This window comes from Prionailurus viverrinus, chromosome B1 (genome assembly GCF_022837055.1).
Source record: "Prionailurus viverrinus isolate Anna chromosome B1, UM_Priviv_1.0, whole genome shotgun sequence".
NCBI classification, from domain to species: Eukaryota; Metazoa; Chordata; class Mammalia; order Carnivora; family Felidae; genus Prionailurus; species Prionailurus viverrinus.
The window spans coordinates 115,726,107-115,748,891 of NC_062564.1; the positions used below are offsets into that span (position 1 = coordinate 115,726,107).

General features: G+C 41.4%; 1 protein-coding gene and 1 pseudogene across 1 annotated transcript in view; both read left to right on the top strand.

Moving 5' to 3' along the window:
- Positions 1 to 22,785, top strand: part of PAPSS1 (3'-phosphoadenosine 5'-phosphosulfate synthase 1) — a 105,379-nt gene that overhangs the window by 7,275 nt on the left and 75,319 nt on the right. The window contains exons 2-4 of the mRNA XM_047856517.1: positions 6,729 to 6,843; positions 13,679 to 13,914; positions 19,353 to 19,491. Coding sequence (XP_047712473.1) covers positions 6,729 to 6,843; positions 13,679 to 13,914; positions 19,353 to 19,491 — 490 coding nt within the window. The remainder of the gene's footprint in view (positions 1 to 6,728; positions 6,844 to 13,678; positions 13,915 to 19,352; positions 19,492 to 22,785) is intronic.
- Positions 12,766 to 13,093, top strand: LOC125164069 (cytochrome b-c1 complex subunit 7-like; annotated as a pseudogene).

Here is a 22,785-nt window from a genome sequence, read left to right on the forward strand (position 1 = left end):
TTTTTTTAGTATATTCAGAGTTGTACAACCATCACCAGTGTCTAATTTTAGAACAATTTTTTCACCTCAAAAAGAAATCGTGTACCCACGAGCAGTCATTCCCCTTCCTACCTCTTCCTTTCTCTCTAGCTCCTGACAGTCCATAATGTTTTCTGTCTCTGGATTTTCCTATTCCAAATTTTCCTATAAATGGAATCCTACAACATATGGCTTACTGCATCTGGCTTCTTTAACTTCGTATAATGTTTCCAAGGTTCATCCATGTTGTGGCATGTTATCAGTACTTCATTCCTTTAGGTGGTCGAATCATGTTCCATTTTATGGATATATATCACATTTGGTTTATCCATTCATCAGGTGATGGACATTTGAGTTTCTGTTCTTTGGCTTTTATGGGTGATGCTGTTGTGAACATTTGTGTCCATGGTTTTTGTGTACTCTCGCATCGTTTTAGTAGTTAATATCAACATCTGAGGTAGACGTTAGTGTATTTTTGTCCAGCTTCTGAACTCCCTTCGTATGTATTAGGAGTGCCCCACTGTCACTATGGTGGGAGATGGAGGGGTCTGTCATGGCGTAATGATTTCTTTATTTACAGTTTGTCTCCTTACCTGAAGTGTTATCTTACCCCAGTATCTAGAAGGGATCAATGACTAAAATAGACTTAGATTCGTTTCTGACTTCTAGGAATCTTAGAGCTGGGCTTTCTACCTGGAGGTCATCCTAGGGCCCTTCCATTAAAGGTACCGACATTTTGAAATTTTGATTCAATATGTAAATGTTGCTTAATCTTTAAAACAGACTAGTTGGGTACCTATGATGTATATACAGAGTGCATGCATGGTAGTTGATGGCAATCAGATAAGCCTCCTAGGGACTTAGTTTTGATTCATGAGGTCTGGGGGAGAGCCTGAGATTCGCTTCCTGATGAGCAACATCATTCCAGTGTTGCTGTGCAGCATGTTTTGGAATCTCACGGTGTTAAGTATAGTATTTTCAAGTTTTCTCAGCCTCCAGCAATGTATGATCTTCACTTTTGCTGTTTGCCTTTGGCTTGTTAATGTTCAGAAGATTAATTCCACTTGTGAGTAACTAAACTAAGTTATCAGTGACTGTGAACTAAAGGTTTCTTCTTTTTTTTTTTTAAGTTATTTTTCAATGTTCATTTATTTTTGAGAGACAGGGAGAGACAGAGCATGAGCATGAGTGAGGGAGGGGCAGAGAGAGAGGGAGACACAGAATCTGAAGTAGGCTCTAGGCTCTGAGCTGCCAGCACAGAGCCCGATATGGGGCTCAAACCCACGAACCATGAGATCATGACCTGAGTGTAAGTCGGACGCTTAACCCACCAAGCCACACGGCGCCCCAAGGTTTCTTCTTTTTTGTATGTACTCTGCCATGTCTTCACTTTATTCACATGTTACGCTACCATCTCTCCATAGTATGTCTTGAGACATGAAAGAAACATGACTGTTACCATTTCAGAGATTCCCTTGACAGGGAAAAATCTGTTATAAGATGGCCGACAGGACTGATAGGGGAACTCCAGTCCCTCCAGCCTGAAGACTCCCCTTCCGGGTTCTTCTTCCCACCCTGCTTGCTGCCACTGGCACCAAATTACTACTAATGAGGAATGCAGAAGTAACAGACTATAAATTGTCCCCTCTGTTGATGCTCTGGGCTCAGACCTCTGGAGGGTGATCTCTGAGCCCACTGGTCTAAAATAAACCTCCTGCCTTCCAAGATCTCCGAGTGCCGCTTGGTTCTTCTGCCGGGTGATCCAGACCAGTTTCCGTAACACCCTTTCAGGAATACACTGTTTAGCAGTCAGCTTAAGGCGGGTGGTGGGATGGATGATAGATGTCGAGTCCAGAATTATACTTGTTATTTGGTATATGCTCATTGCTTTTACACATTCCACTTAAAAAGGCAGAGTTGCTCATAAAGTCATGATAAACTCATAAGGCATAAGATTCTCTAAATGGCATCATAGGAGAAGTTCATTTGTCCCATAGGGAAGTGGACAAAATAATAAAACCGCCCATGTGGAAATTAAGGACGGTCAAAAAAGGCACCCTGGGCCACTTGTGTGCATCATGACAGAAGTGTGTCAAATGTGTAGAAAATGTGCACCACAATTGTCAGAGGCCATGTGAAGTTAGCCTGGTAACAGGACTGAGAGTTGTTTAGCCTTACGTGTTGAAAGTGAATAAATTCTGTTGAATCATCCCAGTTCTGCTAGACTTAAGATTGCTGAATGTTGGTCTTCATTGGCACGTTAGGCAGGGAAAACAAATCATACCTTAAAATAAGTGCCTTATATCTAACTTTTACTGAGCACTGACTAGGCACAAGAGAAGAGTTGGAACGTTGGGGAAAATACCAAGAACTGCAGCTCCCTGCGCTTGACCTACCCACCCAAGGAAGTCAAAACATATGTATGTAGAAAGACACCTGAAAGTATAAAACGGTCCCTCAAGAACAGGCAAACCATATAGGCGGTAAATGTTACAGGGACTGCCTGGGTGCACACACCAGGCCACATAAATATTTCTACAAACCACCCAGACGATTAGGAAGGAAACCATAAACCTGATTTCTCTGTCCTGTGGATAGAAGCTAGGCCCTTGAAGACTGAGCAGGAATGTAGAATCAGAAGGAAACGACTCACTCTTGGCCCTTAGTGAGTCACTAATGTCATTTCTTGTGGGTGTAATTGGGGGAAGGATTTGGCCAGTGGGAGGGTGGAAAAGAAGGGAAGGGGAACTAGGAGATTGCATGTGGGAGTGGCCTTTAGGTTCTTAGTAAAGTTCAGGCATAATTCCACCTCCTTGCTATTCCAGTAGTTTAAGAAAAGTGTTCTTTAATTTACTCTGAGAAACTGGGAGGTAGGAGATTGTGGCAGAGCTTTTTTTTTCTTTTTAAGATTGTTTTGTAATATGAGAAAGATCAAACATCCATAAACAATAAGCGTCCTTAGACTGCCGTCCCTGCTGCCAGAATTTTTTTAAATGTGGGAGGCAAGAAACCCTGAGGTAACATTCTTTTCTAGTGATTAAAACAGACAATCTCTGCTTATCCTATATTTTCTCCCAGCCACATCCTCAGTGGTTGGTTTATAGCTTCTCAGGTAATTTTATACATTCTACTCAATTTAAATGAAAGCAGGAGGTATTTTACAGGGCCAGAATGAATTAAAATTCATTAGATACATGTTTCTTCTTGCCCCAAACCGAAATAACTTGGAACAAATCCCAAAGCAAAATGACCTGAGTCAAACAGGTTTTGCAGCTGACTTGTGTAGCACGCCCCCACCCTACCCCCTTCTCCCCAGGCAGCCTGGCTGGGGGCTGAAACTAGTGACCTCTGGGTAGAGGTGTCCCTCCTCAAGAGATGAGGGTATCTGTGTGGGGAACCTTGTTTTTGTTTAAGATCTTGGAAATGTGGAGCTGGAAAGTTATGTTTGCTTCATTAGTTTATTGAAGAGAAATAAGTCGGGTGACCCATATTATAATTTTTCATAAGTGATTATTGAACATGTATAATATAATTTTATTGGAAATCCATCTGTTAATGAGACGATTAGTGGGTGAGGGGTGTGGCTCTTGCGGTGTACTTATTAAAAAGAATTGGCAGATTGTCCCTTTGGCCTCAGAGGATTTTCCACAATGAGTGATGGTAGGACCCAGAAGGGCAGAGATGCCTTTGTCTGGTGCACTAGGAGTACCTGCACCGTCGGCAGGGAAGTGGGGAGAGAGACCTGGCGCCTCGGGCAGACCGTTTTTAGAAGCGAGTGCATCTGGAAGTTGAAGATCTGGATAGAAATGCATTCCTTTACAAAGGTCATGCTTCTATGCCTCCAAGGGTGTTTGTTCCCCATTTTGAAGACCTCTGGGCCAAACCACAGCCCTGGTTGGATCTACTCTGACTGTTACATGCCTCAACCTGTGTCCCCCTGATGTGGCTGCGGAAAACACTGTCCTAGTGACGGGTATTGCTTTGAATTTATGAGTGTTGGCTTCACAGGAGTTGTTCAGACTGCCTGCCAACCACTCTAGATTTCCTTCGTCCACATTTTCACTTTTCTGCGTTCTCACTCTTCCTTCTGTCTGGAGGTGCTTCACCTCCCCCCCACCGCCCCAGCTCATCACAGGTCTTAAGTGTCCTCTTTTTGGTGAAGCCACTCTGTCTGGACATCACTTCTCTGATATTTCTTCACAATTTTGCTTTATTTACTTTTCTCCTTTCTGATATTTATTCCTGCATAACTTATATCATTTACTTAATCATTTTGGTCTTTCTTCCCCCTGTTGTCTCTTCCATTGACCAGTGACTTTTTTTTTTTTTTTTTTAAAGAGAATATGCAGGGGAAGGGGAAAAGAATCTTGAGTTGGGGAGTGGCAGGGGGGCTGGGAGAGGGCAGAGAGAGAGAATCTTAAGGAGGTTCTAGGCTCAGCATTGCAGGGCTCCATCCAATGACCCTGGAATCATGACCTGAGCCCAGATCAAGAGTCTGATACTCTATGGACAGGAGCCACCTAGGCATCCCTAGTCCAGTGGCTTTCAGGCACTAACTTGTATCATCATCACCTGGAGGGCTTTAAAATACAGATTGTTTGGGCCCTGCCCCAGAGTTTCGGATTCAGTTGGCCTGGAGGCAGGATCTAATAATTTGCATTTCTAACAGTTCCCAGGATACGCTGATTCTGCTCTTCTGGGGTCACACTTTGAGAACCACTGCACTAGGAGTGAGGACCAGATAAAAGTCCCAAGAGGAAAGAGATTTTTTATTGGTACTGTAAACTGTTTCATTCCTAGAGGAATGTCAAGCATGTAGTATGTATTCAGTAAATAGTTTTGAATGAATGATGAATAAAACTGCCTTAAAAAGTAAGAGTTTATAAGCAGTATCAAATACAAACACCCTATCAAAAAAGGATGCTGTCACGTACCTATTTTGTAAAGGCATGCTATTAAAAAGAACCTTAATTATGGTTTTGCTCCATAGGGAGAGAAAATAGAGACTCTTAATTCATTTTGTTTTGTATAGAAAACAACATTATTGATATAATATGCATACCATTCAATTTATCTGTTTAAAATGCATAAATGGCTTTTAATATTTTTCAGTTTTGCAGCCATGATCACAATCAATTTTAGAGCATTTTAATAATCCCAAAAGATCCTTCTACACGTTACCAGTCACTCTCCCTGCCCTCCAGTCTCCCAGCCTGAGGCAGTCACTAATCTGCTTTCTGTCTCTCTAGCTTTTCTCGTGTTGGACAGTTCAATAAATGGAATTATACCATACATGGGTATTTGTGACTGGCTTCTTAGCCTAATGTTTTTGAGGTTCATCCAAGTTGTAACGTGTTTGAGTACTTCATTCCTTTTTGTTGCCCGATCATCCATTGAGTGGGTATATCGTGTAAATTTTAAAATATTTTATCTAATTATCAACTGGTGGACAATTGGGTTTCCACTTTTTGGCTTTTATCAATAAAGCTGCTAGGAACTTAGGTATGTATGTTTTGTGTGGACATGTTTTCTTGTGAGTATCTGGGAGTTTAATTATTTGGTCACGTGGTAACTATATGTAACATTTTCAGAACTGCTGTTTGCCAAAGTGGCTGTAGTATTTTACATTTTCACCACAAATGGATGAGGATTCTAATTTCTCTGTATTCTCACTAGCACTTGATACTGTCTTTTTGATTGTAGCCCTCCTGGTGGATCATATACGTATCTCTTTGTGGTTTTGATTTGCTGTGCATTTTTCTGGTGGCTAATGATATCGAACGTCTTTTAATCTGCTTTTTTTGCCATTTGTATTTTTTGCTTGGAGAAATGTCCATTTGGATACTTTGAGACCTGTATAAATTTATGCCATTTTTGTTGAAGAATATTTGGGAAAATGATTGCATTCCTTTTTTTTTTTTTTTTTGTGGAAATAAGCAATGAATTTCATGTTTTGCCAATTAATTTAATTAATAATTTAATTAATCCAGCTAGTTTAATATTTGATTTAATTAATTTAACCCTCTGAGCCACCCAGGAACGCAAAAGCTCTTACTACTGTGCATTTCATGATGCCTACAGACATTCCTTCCACACTTTGTTTAGGAGTCTGCTTCTATGCTACCTTCTTAGAGGCCTTTCTTGATCGTCCTGGCTAGAGAGGTACTCATACCTGATGTCTCTTTTCAGCTTACCATGTTTTATTTTTTACAGTCGCACTTGTCATGCTCTGATACGACCAAGTTTTACTGCTTTGTCTCCCCCAGTGTGATGCAAGCTCAGTGAGGGTAGGGACCCTGTTTAGTTCACATGGTATACTAGTAGGGCCTAAGTGAGTGGAAGACTGGGTTTGGAGTCCACTGCTCCCTTGTTAACTGGCACTTGGGCAAGTTGTTTAGCTTTTCTCAGGTTTAACATCTTCATTTGTGAAAACACAGGACTAAGAGTTTTTGCGTTCCTGGGTGGCTCAGAGGGTTAAATTAATTAAATCAAATATTAAACTAGCTGAGTTGATTAAATTATTAATTAAATTAATTGGCAAAACACTGAACACCATGCTTAGGTACTGTAAAGAAAACTGTTAGTTTTAATCTTTTTCCTTGCTTTTGGCATGTTACATAGAATAGTGACAGCAAGGAATATGTATTTACTTTTTAAAGGACTGAGGTAAATCAGAATTCTTTTTTTCTTTTTTTTTTAATTTTTTCCAGGGGATGCAGAGAGCAACTAATGTCACCTATCAAGCTCACCATGTCAGCAGGAACAAGAGAGGTCAGGTCGTGGGGACCAGAGGTGGTTTTCGTGGCTGCACAGTTTGGCTGACAGGTAAGATCAAGAGAAATAAACCAGTTAATTTCAAAAGCAGTGTTTATAGACAGTCTTGAACAAGGATTAAGGGTATTTATTTAAATTTTGAGCTATTTGTGTGTCTGGAACATCACTGCATGTACCTGGCAGCGTTGCTTAATTATAACCTATTTCCTTTTGGTAATTCCTTTTGTTCTTTACAGAATTGCTATTGAAGTAAAGGGGGAAACCAGAATGCATCTTAAAACTACTTTCTAGGGGCGCCTGGGTGGCGCAGTCAGTTAAGCGTCCGACTTCAGCCAGGTCACGATCTCGCGGTCTGTGAGTTCGAGCCCCGCGTCAGGCTCTGGGCTGATGGCTCAGAGCCTGGAGCCTGTTTCCGATTCTGTGTCTCCTTCTCTCTCTGCTCCTCCCCCGTTCATGCTCTGTCTCTCTCTGTCCCAAAAATAAATAAACGTTGAAAAAAAAAAAAAAACACACACAAAAAAACAACTACTTTCTAGTTAATAGCTATGTTATATTCTATAAATTTTTGTATGCACCAAGACCTGGATTCTGCCTTCAAGAAGCTAATGATGTAAACGATATGAAGAGAAACAGTGATAAAGAATTTCACAAAAAAGAATTTTTGCTTTGGCGTCTGATTGTTTTTTTCATTGGTTCTCCCAGAGTCTCCCTTCGGGTCAGCCAGCGCGGGCTGGTGAGAGGGTCAGTTGATCTAGATTTTGGAGGTGGCTTTACGAATGATGGATTCTTGGGGCACCTGGGTGGCTCAGTCGGTTGAGCACCTGACTTAGGCTCGGGTCATGATCTTGTGGTTCGTGAGTTCAAGCCCCACATTGGGCTCACTGCTGTCAGCACTGAGCCTCCTTCAGATCCTCTGTCCCTTTCTCTCTGCCCCTCCCCTACTTGTGCTATCTCAAAAATAAGCATATAAGAATGACGGATTCTTTCACTTCTAGTAATTGTATTTAAAGTTTTGTATTTAATTGTAAATTAAATTTAATTTAAAAATATTTAATTGTATTTAAAATTAACCACCAAAATTTTATACCTATTTACTCCCCTACCAACAGTGTGGGAGAGGGTCCATTTCCAAGTGTCTTTTCATCAACATGGATATTACCAATCCTTAAAATTTTTGCTGATGGGTGAAAAGCAGCATTCCTATTTTCTGTGTGTATGCGCTTTTTAAAAATTTTTTTTTCATGTTTATTTATTTTTGAGAGAGAGAGAGAGAGAGTGTGAGTGCATGAGCAGGGGAGGGGCAGAGAGAGAGGGAGACACAGAATCTGAACCAGGCTCCAGGCTCTGAGCACAGAGCCCGATGTGGGGCTCGAACCCACGAACCGCGAGATCATGACCTGAGCCGAAGTGGGATGCTCAACCTACTGAGCCACCCAGGCGCCCCCTGTGTGTGTGTTTTTAATTATATGCTTCAATTGTAGACGAGTCTAATTGTTTCTGTAGGAAAGAAGACCCTGTCCTCACATTCTTCTCATCTCCTCATTCTTAAGTTTAGGTTGTTGTTAAATTGTTACTTTTCCATTGTCTACGTTCATAACACATTCTGTTCTCAAATCTTAAATTTTCATGATTGTTTTTTGTTTGAGCTCTGTAAGTAAGTTGATTCTATATCCACCAGTTCATCATCAGTCCTTTTTTTATGGTGTGTCCACTCATGAGCTCTCTCTTTGGGTCTAGTTTTAAGTGTTTGTGTTCTGTTGTTGTTTCTATAAGATAGTCCTCCATTGGATTTTGAATTCCCTGAGATTTCTTTTTTTAATGTTTATTTTTGAGAGAGGAGGAGAGAGTGTGCGCACATGTGTGAGTGGGGGAGGGGCAGAGAGAGGGAGAGAGACAATCTGAAGCAGGCTCCGAGCTGTCAGTGCAGAGCCGGACATTGGGCTCAAACTCTGGAACCATGAGATCATGACCTGAGCTGAAGTCAGATGCTTAACTGACTGAGCCACCCAGGCAGCCCTGAATTTCCTGACTTTTTATGTTTGAGAATGTCTGCCTGTCTTTTATGATGATTTGGCTAGATAAAATATATATTTGGTTCATACTATGTTTTGGAATTCTTAAAGCATTACTCCATTTTAATCTGGTATTAAATGATGTGAAGAAGTGTGAGACTACTTTGATTTTTTTTTTTTTTTTCTTTTTAGGCGGTTTCCTTTTTCATCTGGAAGCCTGAAAAATTGTTTCTTTTCCTATATTTTCTTTTAGCAGTTTTGCCTTTCTCATTTAGGCCCTTTATCCATCTGTAGTTGATTTTTGTGTGTATATGAGGGAGCGGTCTATTTTCTTTTTTTTCCATGCGGATAATCAGTTGTCTCAACAGCATACATTGATGAAGGGGCATCCTTTTTTTTTTTTTTCCCCTCAGTGCCAACTGTGTTATGTCAGGTTTCCACCTAGGTGTGAATTTGTTTCTGGGCTCTCTGATCTATTCTTCTGGTCTGTTCCTCTGTGATTGCCACACTATCTTACTATATATTTATAAGTCTTGAAATCCAGTGGAATAAGTCCTCTTACCTTATTCTTCATCAGGACGATCTTGACTGTTTTTTGGTGGTGGGGCAGGGGGGCTCTTTGCTTTATTGTATAAACTTTGTGATTGGTTTAACTCTAAAATTTGATAGGGATTTAGTTTGGGATTCCATTGTATCTAAAAGTCAATTTGGGGAAAATTGATCTTTAGAATATTGGGTAATCCTTCTCTTGAGTGTGGTATATTCCATTTATCTTACCACTAATGATGCTTATAAATACTGTTTTTCAGATTTTTTGGTGCTTGCTTTATGGTCTAGTATGTAATCAGTTTTCATAAATATATATTTGAAGAGAACATCAGGGTGCCTGTGTGGCTAAGTTGGTTAAGTGTCCAACTTCGGCTCAGGTCGTGATCTCACAGTCTGAGTTTGAGCCCCATGTCAGGCTCTGTGCTGACAGCTCAGAGCCTGGAGCCTGCTTCAGATTCTGTGCCTCCCTCTCTCTCTGCTCCTCCTCTGCTCATGCCCTGTCTTTCCCTGTGTCTCAAAAATAAGTAAACTTAAAAAAATTTTTTTGAAAAGAACACCTATTCCCCCGATACGTGCAGTGTTTTTAGATATGCTCATTAGATCAAGCTTGTTAATTATGTTGTTAAATCTTCTATAGCCTTTGCTGTTTTTTTTTTTTGACAATATTTTTGGAAATGGAAGTAAAGATTTCTTTCTCTGTTTTTTTTTCTTTTTGAGAAAGTGCACAGTGGGGGAGGGGCAGATAGAGAGGGGGACGGGATTTGAAGCGGCACTGTGCTGACAGCAGCGAGCCCAGCGTGGGGCTCGAACTCAAGAACCCCAAGATCATGACCTGAGCCAAAGTTGGCTGCTAAAACCGACTGAGCCACCCAGGTGCCCCGGAAGTAAAGATTTCTTTCTTTTTCTCACAATTCAGTAGCTTAATCAGGATCTGTTGGGGTATTGAGTGGGTTGTCATTTTCCTGGAACATAGTTTTCTTTTTCTCAGATTGTACTCCAGATAAGCTTTCTTTTATATTTCTACGTTGGTTGGCGTACTAGTTTACCAGGGCTAGTGTACTAGGAGACCCAGACAACTACACCTCTGCCAACCTCCTAAGTACTCCACCACACATTAAGCCTGAGTGATGTTTCCTGTTCGCATACACAATTCTCGGATCCATCTCCAATAACCTAGGAGGGGTCTTAGCCCTAATTCTCTCCATCCTAGTTCTAACAAATCACATCAAAACAACAGGGAGGCTTCCAACAGCGGAAATTTATTCTCTCACCATTCTGGAGGCTGGGAGTCTGAGATGAATGTTTTGGTAGGGTTGGTTCCTTCTGGAGACCCTGAGGGAGAGTCTGCTGCAGGCCTCTCTCCTAGCTGCCGGAGGTTGCTGGCAGTCCTTGGCCTTCTTTGGTTTGTAGATGCAGTGCTCTGTCTCCTGCTTTCATCTTCACATGGCCCTGTCACAGTGACACCAGTCGCTGGATTTAGTGCCCATCCTGGTACTGTATGACCTCGTTTTAATTTAATTACATCCACAAAAACCCTATTTACCACTAAGGTCCCATTCTGAGGTTCCAGATGTGTATGAATTGGAGGTGGGGGATTATTCAATCTCATACATTTGGTTTCTTTTCTTCGGGTATACACATTTTCCTTATCTAAGTTTTGGATTATCTGTCTTGTAATTATCTGCTAATTTTCTCTAACTGCTTTAGCTTTTTGTCTTTTTGTCTGTGTTCACTGTAATCTCAACGAAACTTCCTGTGTCAGTAACTAAAATTTTCAGTAGTCTATTCTTATTTTGTTTCAAACTATGTATATGTATGTATGTGTGTGTGTGTGTATATATATATGTGTGTGTGTGTGTGTATAAATAGGTACTTTTATTATGATTTAGGTTGTTTTGTGTAAAAAGTCTAAGATTTCCGGTTTCAGCGTTTTTTTTTTTTTCTTTCTGATGCTTAGTGTCCAACTGGTGGTTAAAAACAATAAAAAACAGAAAACTGTTTTTCCTGTTCCTCCCCGTCTCCATCTCTTTTTTCTAGTTATTGTCTCTGTGTAAGAGATTAGCCAAGATCTAGTGGTGTAAAACAACCATTTAAATTCAGTTCCCATTTTGTGGGTAAGGACTTCCGGAGGGCTCAGCTGGGCGGTTTGCCCTGATGTCTGGCTTGGTTGCAGTTCTCTGAAGGCTCACCTGGCTGGCGTCCGTGATCACGAACTCACTTGATGCCGCTTGTCAGCCGGGAGCTTAGCTGGCTGAAACACTGGCTAGTGATCTTTTGAGCACGGTGGCCTCAGGGTATTAATAGTGGGCTTCTCTCAAATGGAGTGTCCAGGTAGCCTCAGAAGTCACACATTGTCGTTTTCACTACATCCTTTTGGCAACAGGTGAGTCCTAAGGCCAGCCCAGATTCAAGAGTAGAGAATTAGACTCTGCCTATTGACGTGACAGTGGCGATGTCACATTGTCAAATAGTTTACAGGGTCGGAAATTCTGTTGTGGGCATCTTTGGAAAATATCTGCTATGCTCATTAATACAATTTTAATTTAATTTAATTTATTTAATATTTAATTTTTAATATTTAATTTTAATATTTAATATTCTTTATTTTATTTAATACAATTTTTTTTATATAAAACTAATACAGGTTTTTCATGTATAAAGCAACTAATGCTATTAATCCTCCTTTTTTTTTTTTCTTTTTTTTTGGTTTATTTATTTATTTTGAGAGAGAGAGAGAGACCACATGCATGGGTGCACATGTGAGAGAAGGGCAAAGAAAGAATCCCAGGCAGGGTCCAGGCTCTGAGCTGTCAGCACAGAGCCCGACTCATGAACCGTGAAATCATGACCTGAGCTGAAGTCAGACACTTAACCGTCTGAGCCACCCAGGTGCCTCAACACCATTGATTCTCTTAACGTATCAATTGTACCTTCATAGTGTCTTTCAGGGGAATCCATACATGATTATCTCTTGCCTCGTAACCACCTTAGTTATGAATTCTGTAATTACATACTCAGCAAGATGGCACGTGTTTCTGCAGGAATGTATGCTTTCCTTTTCCTTCTTGTTGTTTAGTGAATAAACATCATTGGTACAGGAAGGTGAGTTGAAATGAGGATATTCTTTCAAGGTTAATTTAAATTGGACTCCCAGATACTTTTATCTATGGTTGTCTCTGAGAGGTATTGATCCTAGGATATAGAGATAGCTTCATTTGTCCTTTTTCTTCCCTCACCAGGAATAATTTGGGCATGTAACTCAGTTTTTAAGTTGGCATGCAGCTCTGGAGTAGTGTTAACAGGAGGACAAAGTGCATATCTGAAACGGAGTGATTTCTAGGATGCCTTTGGCCACAGACAGGAATTATTAAAAACAAATACTTGAGTATACAGCGCTGCAGTCTTGGGTAAAATGGCCAGCAGGCCTGCTGTTGCGCGTCAGGCCGGTGGCCAGAGGGTATTTGAAAATGGTGTTACAGTGCTGCAGGGTTCAATAAACTGGGGTTAATGCAAGGTGTTACCATTTATGAACATGATGATGTGAAAGAGGCCATAAAGCTTCCTGAGAACCTGTATAACGACAGCTTGTTTTGCATTCAGAGAGCAGTGGACCTGACCATAAGGCTGCGTATCTTGCCTAAAGAGCAGTGGACAAAATATGAGCAGGATGAATTTTACTTTGCACCATATCTGAAAGAAGTTATTTGGGAAAGAAAAGAGAAGAATGGGCAAAGAAATAATCGCGGAGTTTAAGTTGGTGGTTGGTTGTAGCTGCCCTGAAACATTTTTTAGGAGTTGGATAAACCAGGGGCACCTGGGTGGCTCAGTCGGTTAAGTGTCTGATTTCAGCTCAGGTCATGGTCTTATAGTTCGTGAGTTCGAGCCCCATGTCAGGCTCTGTGCTGACAGTTCGGAGCTTGGAGCCTGCTTCGGATTCTGAGTCTCCCTCTCTCTCTGACCTTCCCCTGCTCACGCTTTGTCCCTGTCTCTCAAGAATAAATAAAACATTAAAAAAAGTTAAAAAAAAAAAACCCAAAAAACAAAGAAGTTGGGTAAACCTTAAGTGTATAATTTAGAACTATTTGAACTGCAAATGTACTACTTTACGTGAATGTCTATTTATTTAAAAAACATAAATGCTTACTTTATTTGAACTATAGATGTTTTTCTAGCTAAGATCTAAATCTTGTAGAGAAATGTGGGATAAATGTTACTGAGGGATTGCTACGTGTAATGAGTGTTATGAAGCCAGTGATTTAAATTCTTTGTTACTAAGTGGTCTCCTAACATTGCATATGAAATGTGCTTGGACTATTCAATTTTAGGCTTGTCTGGAGCAGGAAAGACCACAGTGAGCATGGCTCTGGAGGAGTACTTGGTTTGCCACGGTATCCCATGCTACACTTTGGATGGTGACAACATCCGTCAAGGCCTCAATAAAAATCTTGGCTTTAGTCCTGAAGACAGAGAAGAGAATGTTCGACGCATTGCAGAAGTTGCTAAGCTGTTTGCAGATGCTGGCTTAGTGTGCATCACAAGTTTTATATCCCCTTATACTCAGGTATGTGGCTTTTGTACCATTGCTGTTCTGACATCATCGAGTGAGATGGCCTCAGGCAAAAACAAGTGATTGAAACGCTCACGTATGCTTGGAAGCTAAATTCAAATTAAAATAATTAACCTACAACACTTTTGTGCTGGGACTTTCTGAGTAAATTCCATTTTAATAAAACCTGTTATGACTGCCCCTGCCTCCCAAAGTATAACCAAACTTGTTGACCTCAAGCCAGTGGCCACATTATTTCAAGCTTGACTTTTCAACTCAATAAATGTATAATGAATACTCAATGTGTGTCAGACACCCAGGGAAAGTCTTAAGTTTCTTAACATGTGCCTGACCGTGGCTTCTTTGCTCACAGACAGAAGCACTCTCCTCTTTCATCACATTCCTCCTCTTATTTTAGCACTAATTCACTGTTTTGTAGTTCTCTTAAAAAATCATGTCATTTCTCACGTGAGATTTTTGTTTCCCCACCTGGAAGGCATACTTCTCCTTCGATCGATCCTTCTCTTCTCGCCATCAGTTGACTCCTGTTCGTGCTTTCAGGCTCAGGTTAGGCATCTCCTCCTGAGTGCCTTCCCTTTCTCCCTCAGCCTTTGTGGGGTACCTTTGGTGCCCTTGTTATTGTGCCCTAACCCTTTGTTTTATTACAAATGCTAGTTCATTGGTTGGTGGTGGTAATAGTGGCAGCAGTCCTGGTGGTGGTGGTGGTAGTAATGAAAATAATAGCAGCTAACATTTATTAAACGCCAGCTGTATACCATGAATGAACTCACGTAGTTCTTATCACCCAATGAAGAAGGCAGAGTAGTAATGAAAATAATAGCTAACATTTATTAAATGCCAGCTGTATACCATGAATGAACTCACGTAGTTCTTATCACCCAATGAAGAAGGCAGAGATGAGGTAAAAGGTGTAAATTACCCAGGGTCACTGTACATGGTAGAGCAAGGCACCCAGACAATGTCATTGGAATCCATATTCTTACCATGCTTTATTGCCTCTAACCCCCACTGGTTCCTTGAAGGCTGAAACTACATCTTATTTATCTTTATAATCTTGATGCCAAGCCCAGCTTCTGGAATACAGTAGATATTTAGCGTTTGTTAAATGACAGCATAGTACAGATGTGAAAGAGCAGGTGAATTACTATGTGGTTAAAAGCAGGGACTTTGGAGCCAGAAACAATGGGTTGGAATCTCACCTCTGCCTGTTATGACCTTGGCTGGTTGAGTTGACCTTCCTAAGCTCAGATAATGCCTACCTCCCAGTGTTGTTCTGAGGATTAGGTAAATCATGCGTTCAAAGCTTTCAGCATGGTGCCTGGTGTGTACTGAGTAAATATAAATAATAGCACAATTCTAGTGTTGTATCATGAATTTGGATGGTTACATAGACTTTTTTTAAAACCAAAATAAAACATGAACTGTAAGAGTTACAGGTAAGTATCAGATGGAATGTTAATTGTAAAGATTCACTTAACTGAACCATGGCAGGAGTCCTCAAGGGTCCTGTGAGGACTAAGTACTTTTCATTTGCCTGAAGCATTGGGATCAGCATCAATACATCCGTTTAAAGTATACTGGATCATGAAGTGTGTAAGACAATGATAATTGTTTGAGTTCTTGAATCCTTGATATAAACAGTTTCATCGTAATGTAACAACTGATATTCTTGCACATTCTGGAAATCTTTGCAACTCTTAGAAGAGGAGAAAGTAACATGATTTGGAGAGCTGTCAGCTGGATTTCTAAAAGTATGTACTGATCTGCTTTTTGGCCCCCTTGTTTCCATAGTACGGAGCGAAATTTGTTGCTCTTACTTCTAAAAGCACAGAGAGTGAGGTTTGGACTGTGCTTAGGTCATGTCAAAATCTGTGATGTTTGCATCAAACCATATGATACAGGATATGTGTATTATTCTATGTCACCATTGAACTTGGGCATCTTGGTTCTGAAAATAAACCTGATAGTTCCTAGCCAGTCTGGTGGGATCTTAGAGATGTTGAAGTAGGTGATTAGGCAAATGTATATAAGAGGTGCTGTGGAAGAATCGCAGAGGAGATGATGCCTGAAATGAGTGATGGAGGATGAATCAGAGCATACTATTGAGACCAGAGGGAGAAAGCTATTTTAACAGAGACATAGTACAGTGTTTGCAGCAGCATGGAAATGTGAGGGAGTCTGGTCTTTTGGGGGAACTGTAGGTACTTTGTTACGACTGCCGTGCAGGGTGAATGTGAGGGGAGATGAAGCTAGAGCTATTCGCAGAGGTTCGATGATGAACCTTGACTGCTCAGGACTTTGCCCCATAGGGCAAAACTTGACAGTTTGAGATTGTTCTAAGGAACGCTGTCTCAGGGTTTGCATTTTAGTAAGGTCACCTTTGAAGCTTGGAATGAGAGTGGTCTGGAGATAGGAGACTGGTTAGGAGGCTTGCAGAGTGAATTCAAACAGCAACAATGGGAATGGAAAAGATGGGGGCTATTTGAGGGCTCTTAAGCCTGTAGCATCGGTAGGACTTGGTGCCTGCTTGATTGTTGAATTTGGGGTGAGCACGAATGATGGTTCTTTCTGAATAGAAGATGGTATGTTTGAGTTAGGAAATACAGGAGGGGAAGGGAGGAGATGACTATTTCATTTTAGGTGGGTTAGGTTTGAAATCCTAGTAGAGTAAGCAGGTCATTGGAAAATTGGTTCTCAGAAAAGCTGTGTAGAATTGAGATAGATTTAGGAATCACTAACTTTGTTAATTAAAACCCAGTTGAAGTTGAGTATATACAGAGTATATAGAAGAGTTGTATAGAATGAGAAGAGAGCCGTGGACAGAAACTTGGAAATACATTCATATAAAAGGACAGTTGGGATCAGTTAAGGTCACACCTTAATCATTCTACCACATGCTGTGGTTATTATAGCTAATGAAAGATATATCAGAATAAGATCTACGATAGGTATATAGTAGGTATTCTGAGAAGCCAGAGGAAGCAAGGGCCCTCTGTCAGCCTGGGCATGCAGGTTGGGCTTCCTGGAGGATGTCAGCACAGAACTGTGCTATGAGGAGAACATGCTTTAGCCAGAAGAGAGGGGTGGAGGGTTTTGAGCAGGGAGGGTGGCTAAGGCCTAAGGTCCAAACACCTGGTAACAGCCAGGTGTGAATTATTAATAGAATATCTAGTGTAAGACTGAGAAGGGTGGGGCCAGGTATAGAACACCTGATGCCTCTCCCTGAGAAGCCTGGGTTTTACCCTGATGGTGGTAGGGAATCTCTGAAAAGTTAGCCACATGGTTGAATTTGCATCCTCTGCTATTCTAGGGACAGTGTTAGGGTATGGCTTTGAGCAGATCAAAGATAAAAGCCAGCAGACTGATTAACAGCATGTTGTTGCAGTTGACCAGGAATGAGGTTGAACTCGGGAGTAGGGAAGACGTGCAGACTGGGTTGGTGTAATAGAGGCAAAATCTGAAGGACTTCGTGGCAGAAGGCAGAGGGGGTGGGGTGTGGAACTGAGGGAAGGAACCAGAACAACTCTTGGGATTCTGGGTGAATAGTGCTGTCATCCTTGATTTGGGCAGTATAGGCAGGGATGTCAGCTGGGGAGAAAAGAGGGTGGATGCCATTATGGACATACTAAGTTTGAGGTGCCCGTGAGATCTCCAGGTGGGTATATTTAGGAGGAGGTTGGAAAGGTGTGTTTACTTCCAGGAGAGAGGGTAGGGCTCAGGCTGAAGCATTAGTGTATATGTTGTAGTCGACACTGTGAAGGCTGCTGAGGAAAGTGCTCAAGGACTGACTTCATGTGAGCAATGGGCTCCTAATGGGCTGTGGGCAACACCAGTGTCGAAGGGATGGGGAAGTAGGAGGAGCCATGGGAGCCTGCATAGGAATGATTAGGAAATAGCGTCACTGGAATATATAGAGTTACTAGTGTGAACAGCAGCAGAAAGTCCTGTAATTCAAAGGCTGAAGAGTACTTATGATTAAGGGATTTTTGTGATTTGTTAGTTCACTGTTTTTTTTAATGTTGATGTATTTTGAAAGAGTATAAGCGTGTTCAAGAGTGGGGGAGGGGCAGAGAGAGACTCTTAAGCAGGTTTCTGGCTGTCAGCGCAGAGCTGGATGCGGGGCTTGAACCCACAAACTGTGAGCTCATGACCTGAGCTGAAATCAAGAGTCAAACACTCAACCTACTGAGCCACCCAGGCGCCCTAGTTCACTTTTTTTAAAAACGTTTATATGAGAGAGAGCGTGTGCGCACATGCACAAGAGAGCCCAAGCAGGGAAGGGGCAGAGAGAGAGGAGGAGGAGAGAGGTTCTGAAGCAGGCTCCCTGCTAACAGCAGCAAGCCGGATGTGGGGCTTGAACACCCAACTGTGAGATCATGACTTGAGCCGAAGTTGGACGCTCAACCGACTGTGCCACCCAGATGCCCCCGCAGTTCACTTGTTTTTAACGGATAAGTGACTTGTTGCCAGGGGAAAAAGCTGGCAGAGAAGGAAGAGGATTTCAGATGGAGGGGGGACATGGATTGAGGAAGGTCCATTAGAGGGGTGGCTCTAGAATTCAAAGGGAGGAAGGGGTAGCAGGAGTGAGGGAGACAGAGGTTGCTGGCCATGTGGATACATTTATGTGGCTGAGGGGAGATTGAGAGCATTCGTGCCTGCGGATCTTCATTTTGAAATGCGGAAGAGAGTAGTGACAGTGGAAGTAGGGGCCATAAGAAATGTGAATGGTAAAATGAGCTGTGTGGGGATAGAGTGGCGGGAGTTGCAGGGCTGGCTTTGGAAATGTTGGCACTGCTTGTGTCCAGAATATGAATGTGGAGTTGGCCTTGAGTGTGGAAAGATGAGTGGATCTTAAGGGGGAAACAGTTTTAGCTTAGACAGAAAGAAGAGGTTGACTTAGGAAACCGTTCCAGAGGACAGGGCGGAGCAGTGAAGGTGATTACCCGAGAGTTGGGGGGTTCGGGGCAGGACAGAAAAGTAAAGTTTTGGGAGTGCTAGAGATGAGAAGTGGTCGCAGGACCTTGTATTTGGCACGGAGATAAACCACCTTGAGGACTCTGAATGGACTCAGGCTCAGGCTAAGATTGAACATGTTATGAGAGGCCTGATGGCACCTGCATTCAGGCTGGGCTTTGACTGTGGTTCCCTGTAAAATTTAGGTGAAAGTTTTTACAGGGCATCTGTTGTTTTCCCTCCTGGAACTCCCCAATATCTTGGATTTTTAGAATATCAGATTTTAAAATCGTTATGAGGAAATAGTTTTTTGGGTTAAATTTTTTTTGTTTATATTTTAAAATATAAATTGTTTTGTCTAATATTTAATTTTCCACTGCCTCAGCTGATAAAGCCCTTTTACTCATCCTTGATCATTTATAGTACCTTTGATTCGTATGAGCACCTTTTATTATGTTTCTCTACATCTTTTTTCTAAGGATCGCAACAATGCAAGGCAAATTCATGAGGGTGCAAGTTTACCATTTTTTGAAGTGTTTGTTGATGCTCCTCTGCATGTTTGTGAACAGAGGGATGTTAAAGGACTCTACAAAAAAGCACGAGCTGGAGAAATTAAAGGTAAGTTTCCCTTTGCTTGCATTTTTTTTAAGACTTTATTTTTAAATAATCTCTACACCCAGTGTGGGGTTCACATGCAACCCCGACCCGAGATCAAGGGCTGCATGTTTTACTGACTGAGCCAGCCAGGCGCCCCTTTGCATACTTTATCTTGCCATATCTGAGACTGATCATCTTTGCTAAGAGATTGGGAATATTCAAACAACTTGGAGCTCCTTGAGAAGAAAAAGTGGGTCTTAATACTATGCTCTTGTGTCTCTGAAGCCTACCAGCAGTACCTGGCACCGTGTGTAATACTCAGTGGGAATGGTTGGTCAGGTTGGAATCCTACTCCCAAGACAGTGTTTTAGAAGGTTGGGACTTCTGGGGCTGTTGGAAACCTACTTGGTATAATTAGGTGCATTAGACTGCATAGCAATTGCTAGCTGCTGCCACTTCTGCTTTTTGTTCCGGTGAAAATGAAGGAAATTCCATAGATCATGGGAATTGTAAACATTTTGAAAGCAAAACCAGTGCCTTGTTCTTATTTATATCATGGTGTGGAATGGTCCCTTATTCATTCGGTGTACATTTGTTTAATTAGGTTGAATTAATATATCTCTGATTCCATCAAAATGAAGATACCTTGATTTTAAAAATTTTTATGCTTTGCTCCTAAAGTTACAACTACGATGAACATTTGGACATAGGAGACATTTAGAACCTGTCTGATGTGACCTTTGATACCAATTATATTAATCTTCTAGGTATCGTTTAACATTAGTTCTGTTCTATTATTGTTAACAACAGAGGACGTGCCAGGGATTGATTACTCAGCGCTGTGTAGGGATCAATGATTCATGCAGGTAACTGCTGCCTTCCCAATAGGGAGTATAATAGCCTGGGACTATCACAGGAGCTCTGTGAATTCAAGATTTTGTCACTCAGCTTCTGGTTCTGCATAGCAAAAGGTGGAACAGGAAGGACTATGCTGTTATTCTGGGCTCTTCTACATTGGACCTGGGGATGCTTAACCAGTTGGGGCAAGTGTGGGGCAAGTTCCACCTGCTGTGGTGAAACCTGGTTCCTTAGGCAAGGCTGGCATTCAGTTGTGCCACCAGGGAAACTCAGTTTCACCCATGAAGCCTGTGCTTTCTTGACTCAAAGAGAACAGGTTGCCTGACCTGAATAACTGACATTAGGAGGGAAACCAGTTCAGCTCTTCATCATCTGTGTCCGCCTGTCTCTGTCGATGGCCACTTTTCACTTCGGTTTCTCAAAATACAGATTTGGCAAAGAGAAGCAAAATGATGTGTCTGGGATCTTGAAATCTAAACCTTATTTTAATTTTAGTTGGCTTTGTTTTTGCAAGGATGGATTGGTGAGGGAGGTAGATTTGTCTCTGGCTGGAGTAAGCTACTTTTGAACAGGGATAACATCTTGAATATTTTTGTATCATTAGAATTACACACATAGTAAATGCTTATTGGATAGATTAGAAGATGGAGTGGAAATTGGATGTTCAACACACATTGATCAGTGCTACCTGTTTGCAAGCTGTGTGTTTGCTGCTGAGATGCAAAGATGAGTAAGACCACATGCAAAATACCTTGAGTTATTTGTAATTTGCATTCTATATTTGGGAGTGTGTTTGTAGTAGCTTAGTTTTGTCTGTGTTACTTATTTACTTTCTTGACTGTTTTCTGTCTGTTCCTCTCGGTAGACATTAAAATGTTCCTTAGATTAAAATATATGTGTTAGAGTCCCCGATTGTAGAGTTGTATGTATGTACACATGTATGTATGTATTTATTTAGAGCCCCACGCATGAGTGGGGGAGAGGGGGAGAGAGAGAGAGAGAGAATCTCAGCCTCCATGTTCGGCGTGGAGCCTGGCATGGGGCTCCATCCTGTGACTCTGAGATCATGACCTGAGCTGAAATTAAGAGGTGGATGATCAACCAACCAAGCCACCCGGGCACCCCTGGAGTTGTTGGTATTTAAAAACCGTGTACTGGGGCGCCTGGGTGGCTCAGTCAGTTAAGCGTCCGACTTCGGCTCAGGTCACGATCACACAGTTTGTGAGTTCAAGCCCCGCGTCGGGCTCTGTGCTGACAGCTCAGAGCCTGGAGCCTGTTTCAGATTCTGTGTCTCCCTCTCTCTGACCCTCCCCCGTTCATGCTCTGTCTCAAAAATAAATAAACGTTAAAAAAAAAAAATTAAAAACCGTTTACTCATTGTCAGAATGGTAAATGCTGTTTCAGAGTTGTGATGGTAAATGTTCAAGGACAGAAGAGATTGTATACATTCAGCAGACCTCAGGCTTTTAGAGGGCTTTTTGTGACACTATAACTATCCCTGTGTCAGCCATTCTAATGATTATTTTCATGATTACTGCTCAAGTAGTTGCTATTTACTTAAATATAAATGCTTTGCTTAAGCATACATTTATTATAATCATTTATGGGATAAATTAGCTAGAAAGAGAATTCCTGGGCTTTTAAAATAAGCCAAATCTTCTAACACAGTGGTTTTCAGGCTTTGCTGCACAATAGCATTATTTGAGTGAACTTTTAAAAATCCTATGCCAAGCCCAAATCAGAATCTAATGCAGGTGGGGCCTGGCGATGGCATTGTTTAGCTGCATTTGAGAATTAGAGCTTAAGAACTAGTGTTTTAACCAGAATTATTTTTCCCTAGCTAGTCTATTGTGACTCACCACTAAATACTACTAGGAATATTGGTAATGCAGAAATCTCTTCTTGGATTCAGGTCTTCGTGTGATACTTAGAAACATGAAATAGAAGAAAACAAGTGGGCTGTAGACTTGTCTATTACATTTTAGAACTCTTTTGGTGACTGCACCTCTTAATAGTAATTTATTTTATTTTATTTTGTTTTATTTTAGTTTATTATATTTTATTTTAGTTATTTTTTTTAAGGAGATAGAGGTTTATTGAATATGCCGCAATGGGGTGGTTGGCATGACAGCAGAGAAGAGGCTGTCAATAGTAATGATTTTAACTTTTTTTTTTTTAATGTTTGTTTATTTTTGTGAGAGAGAGACAGAGCATGAACGGGGGAGGGGCAGAGAGAGAGGGAGACACAGAATCCGAAGCAGGTTCCAGGCTCTGAGCAGTCAGCACAGAACCTGACGCGAGGCTCAAACTCACGAGCTGTGAGATCATGACCTGAGCCGAAGTCGGATGCTCAACTGACTGAGCCACCCAGGTGCCCCAATAGTAATGATTTTAAAGTAATGTTTACCATTTTAACCCCAAGGTTGACCTAAGCACTTCAAGGCAGACAAGCCTTAA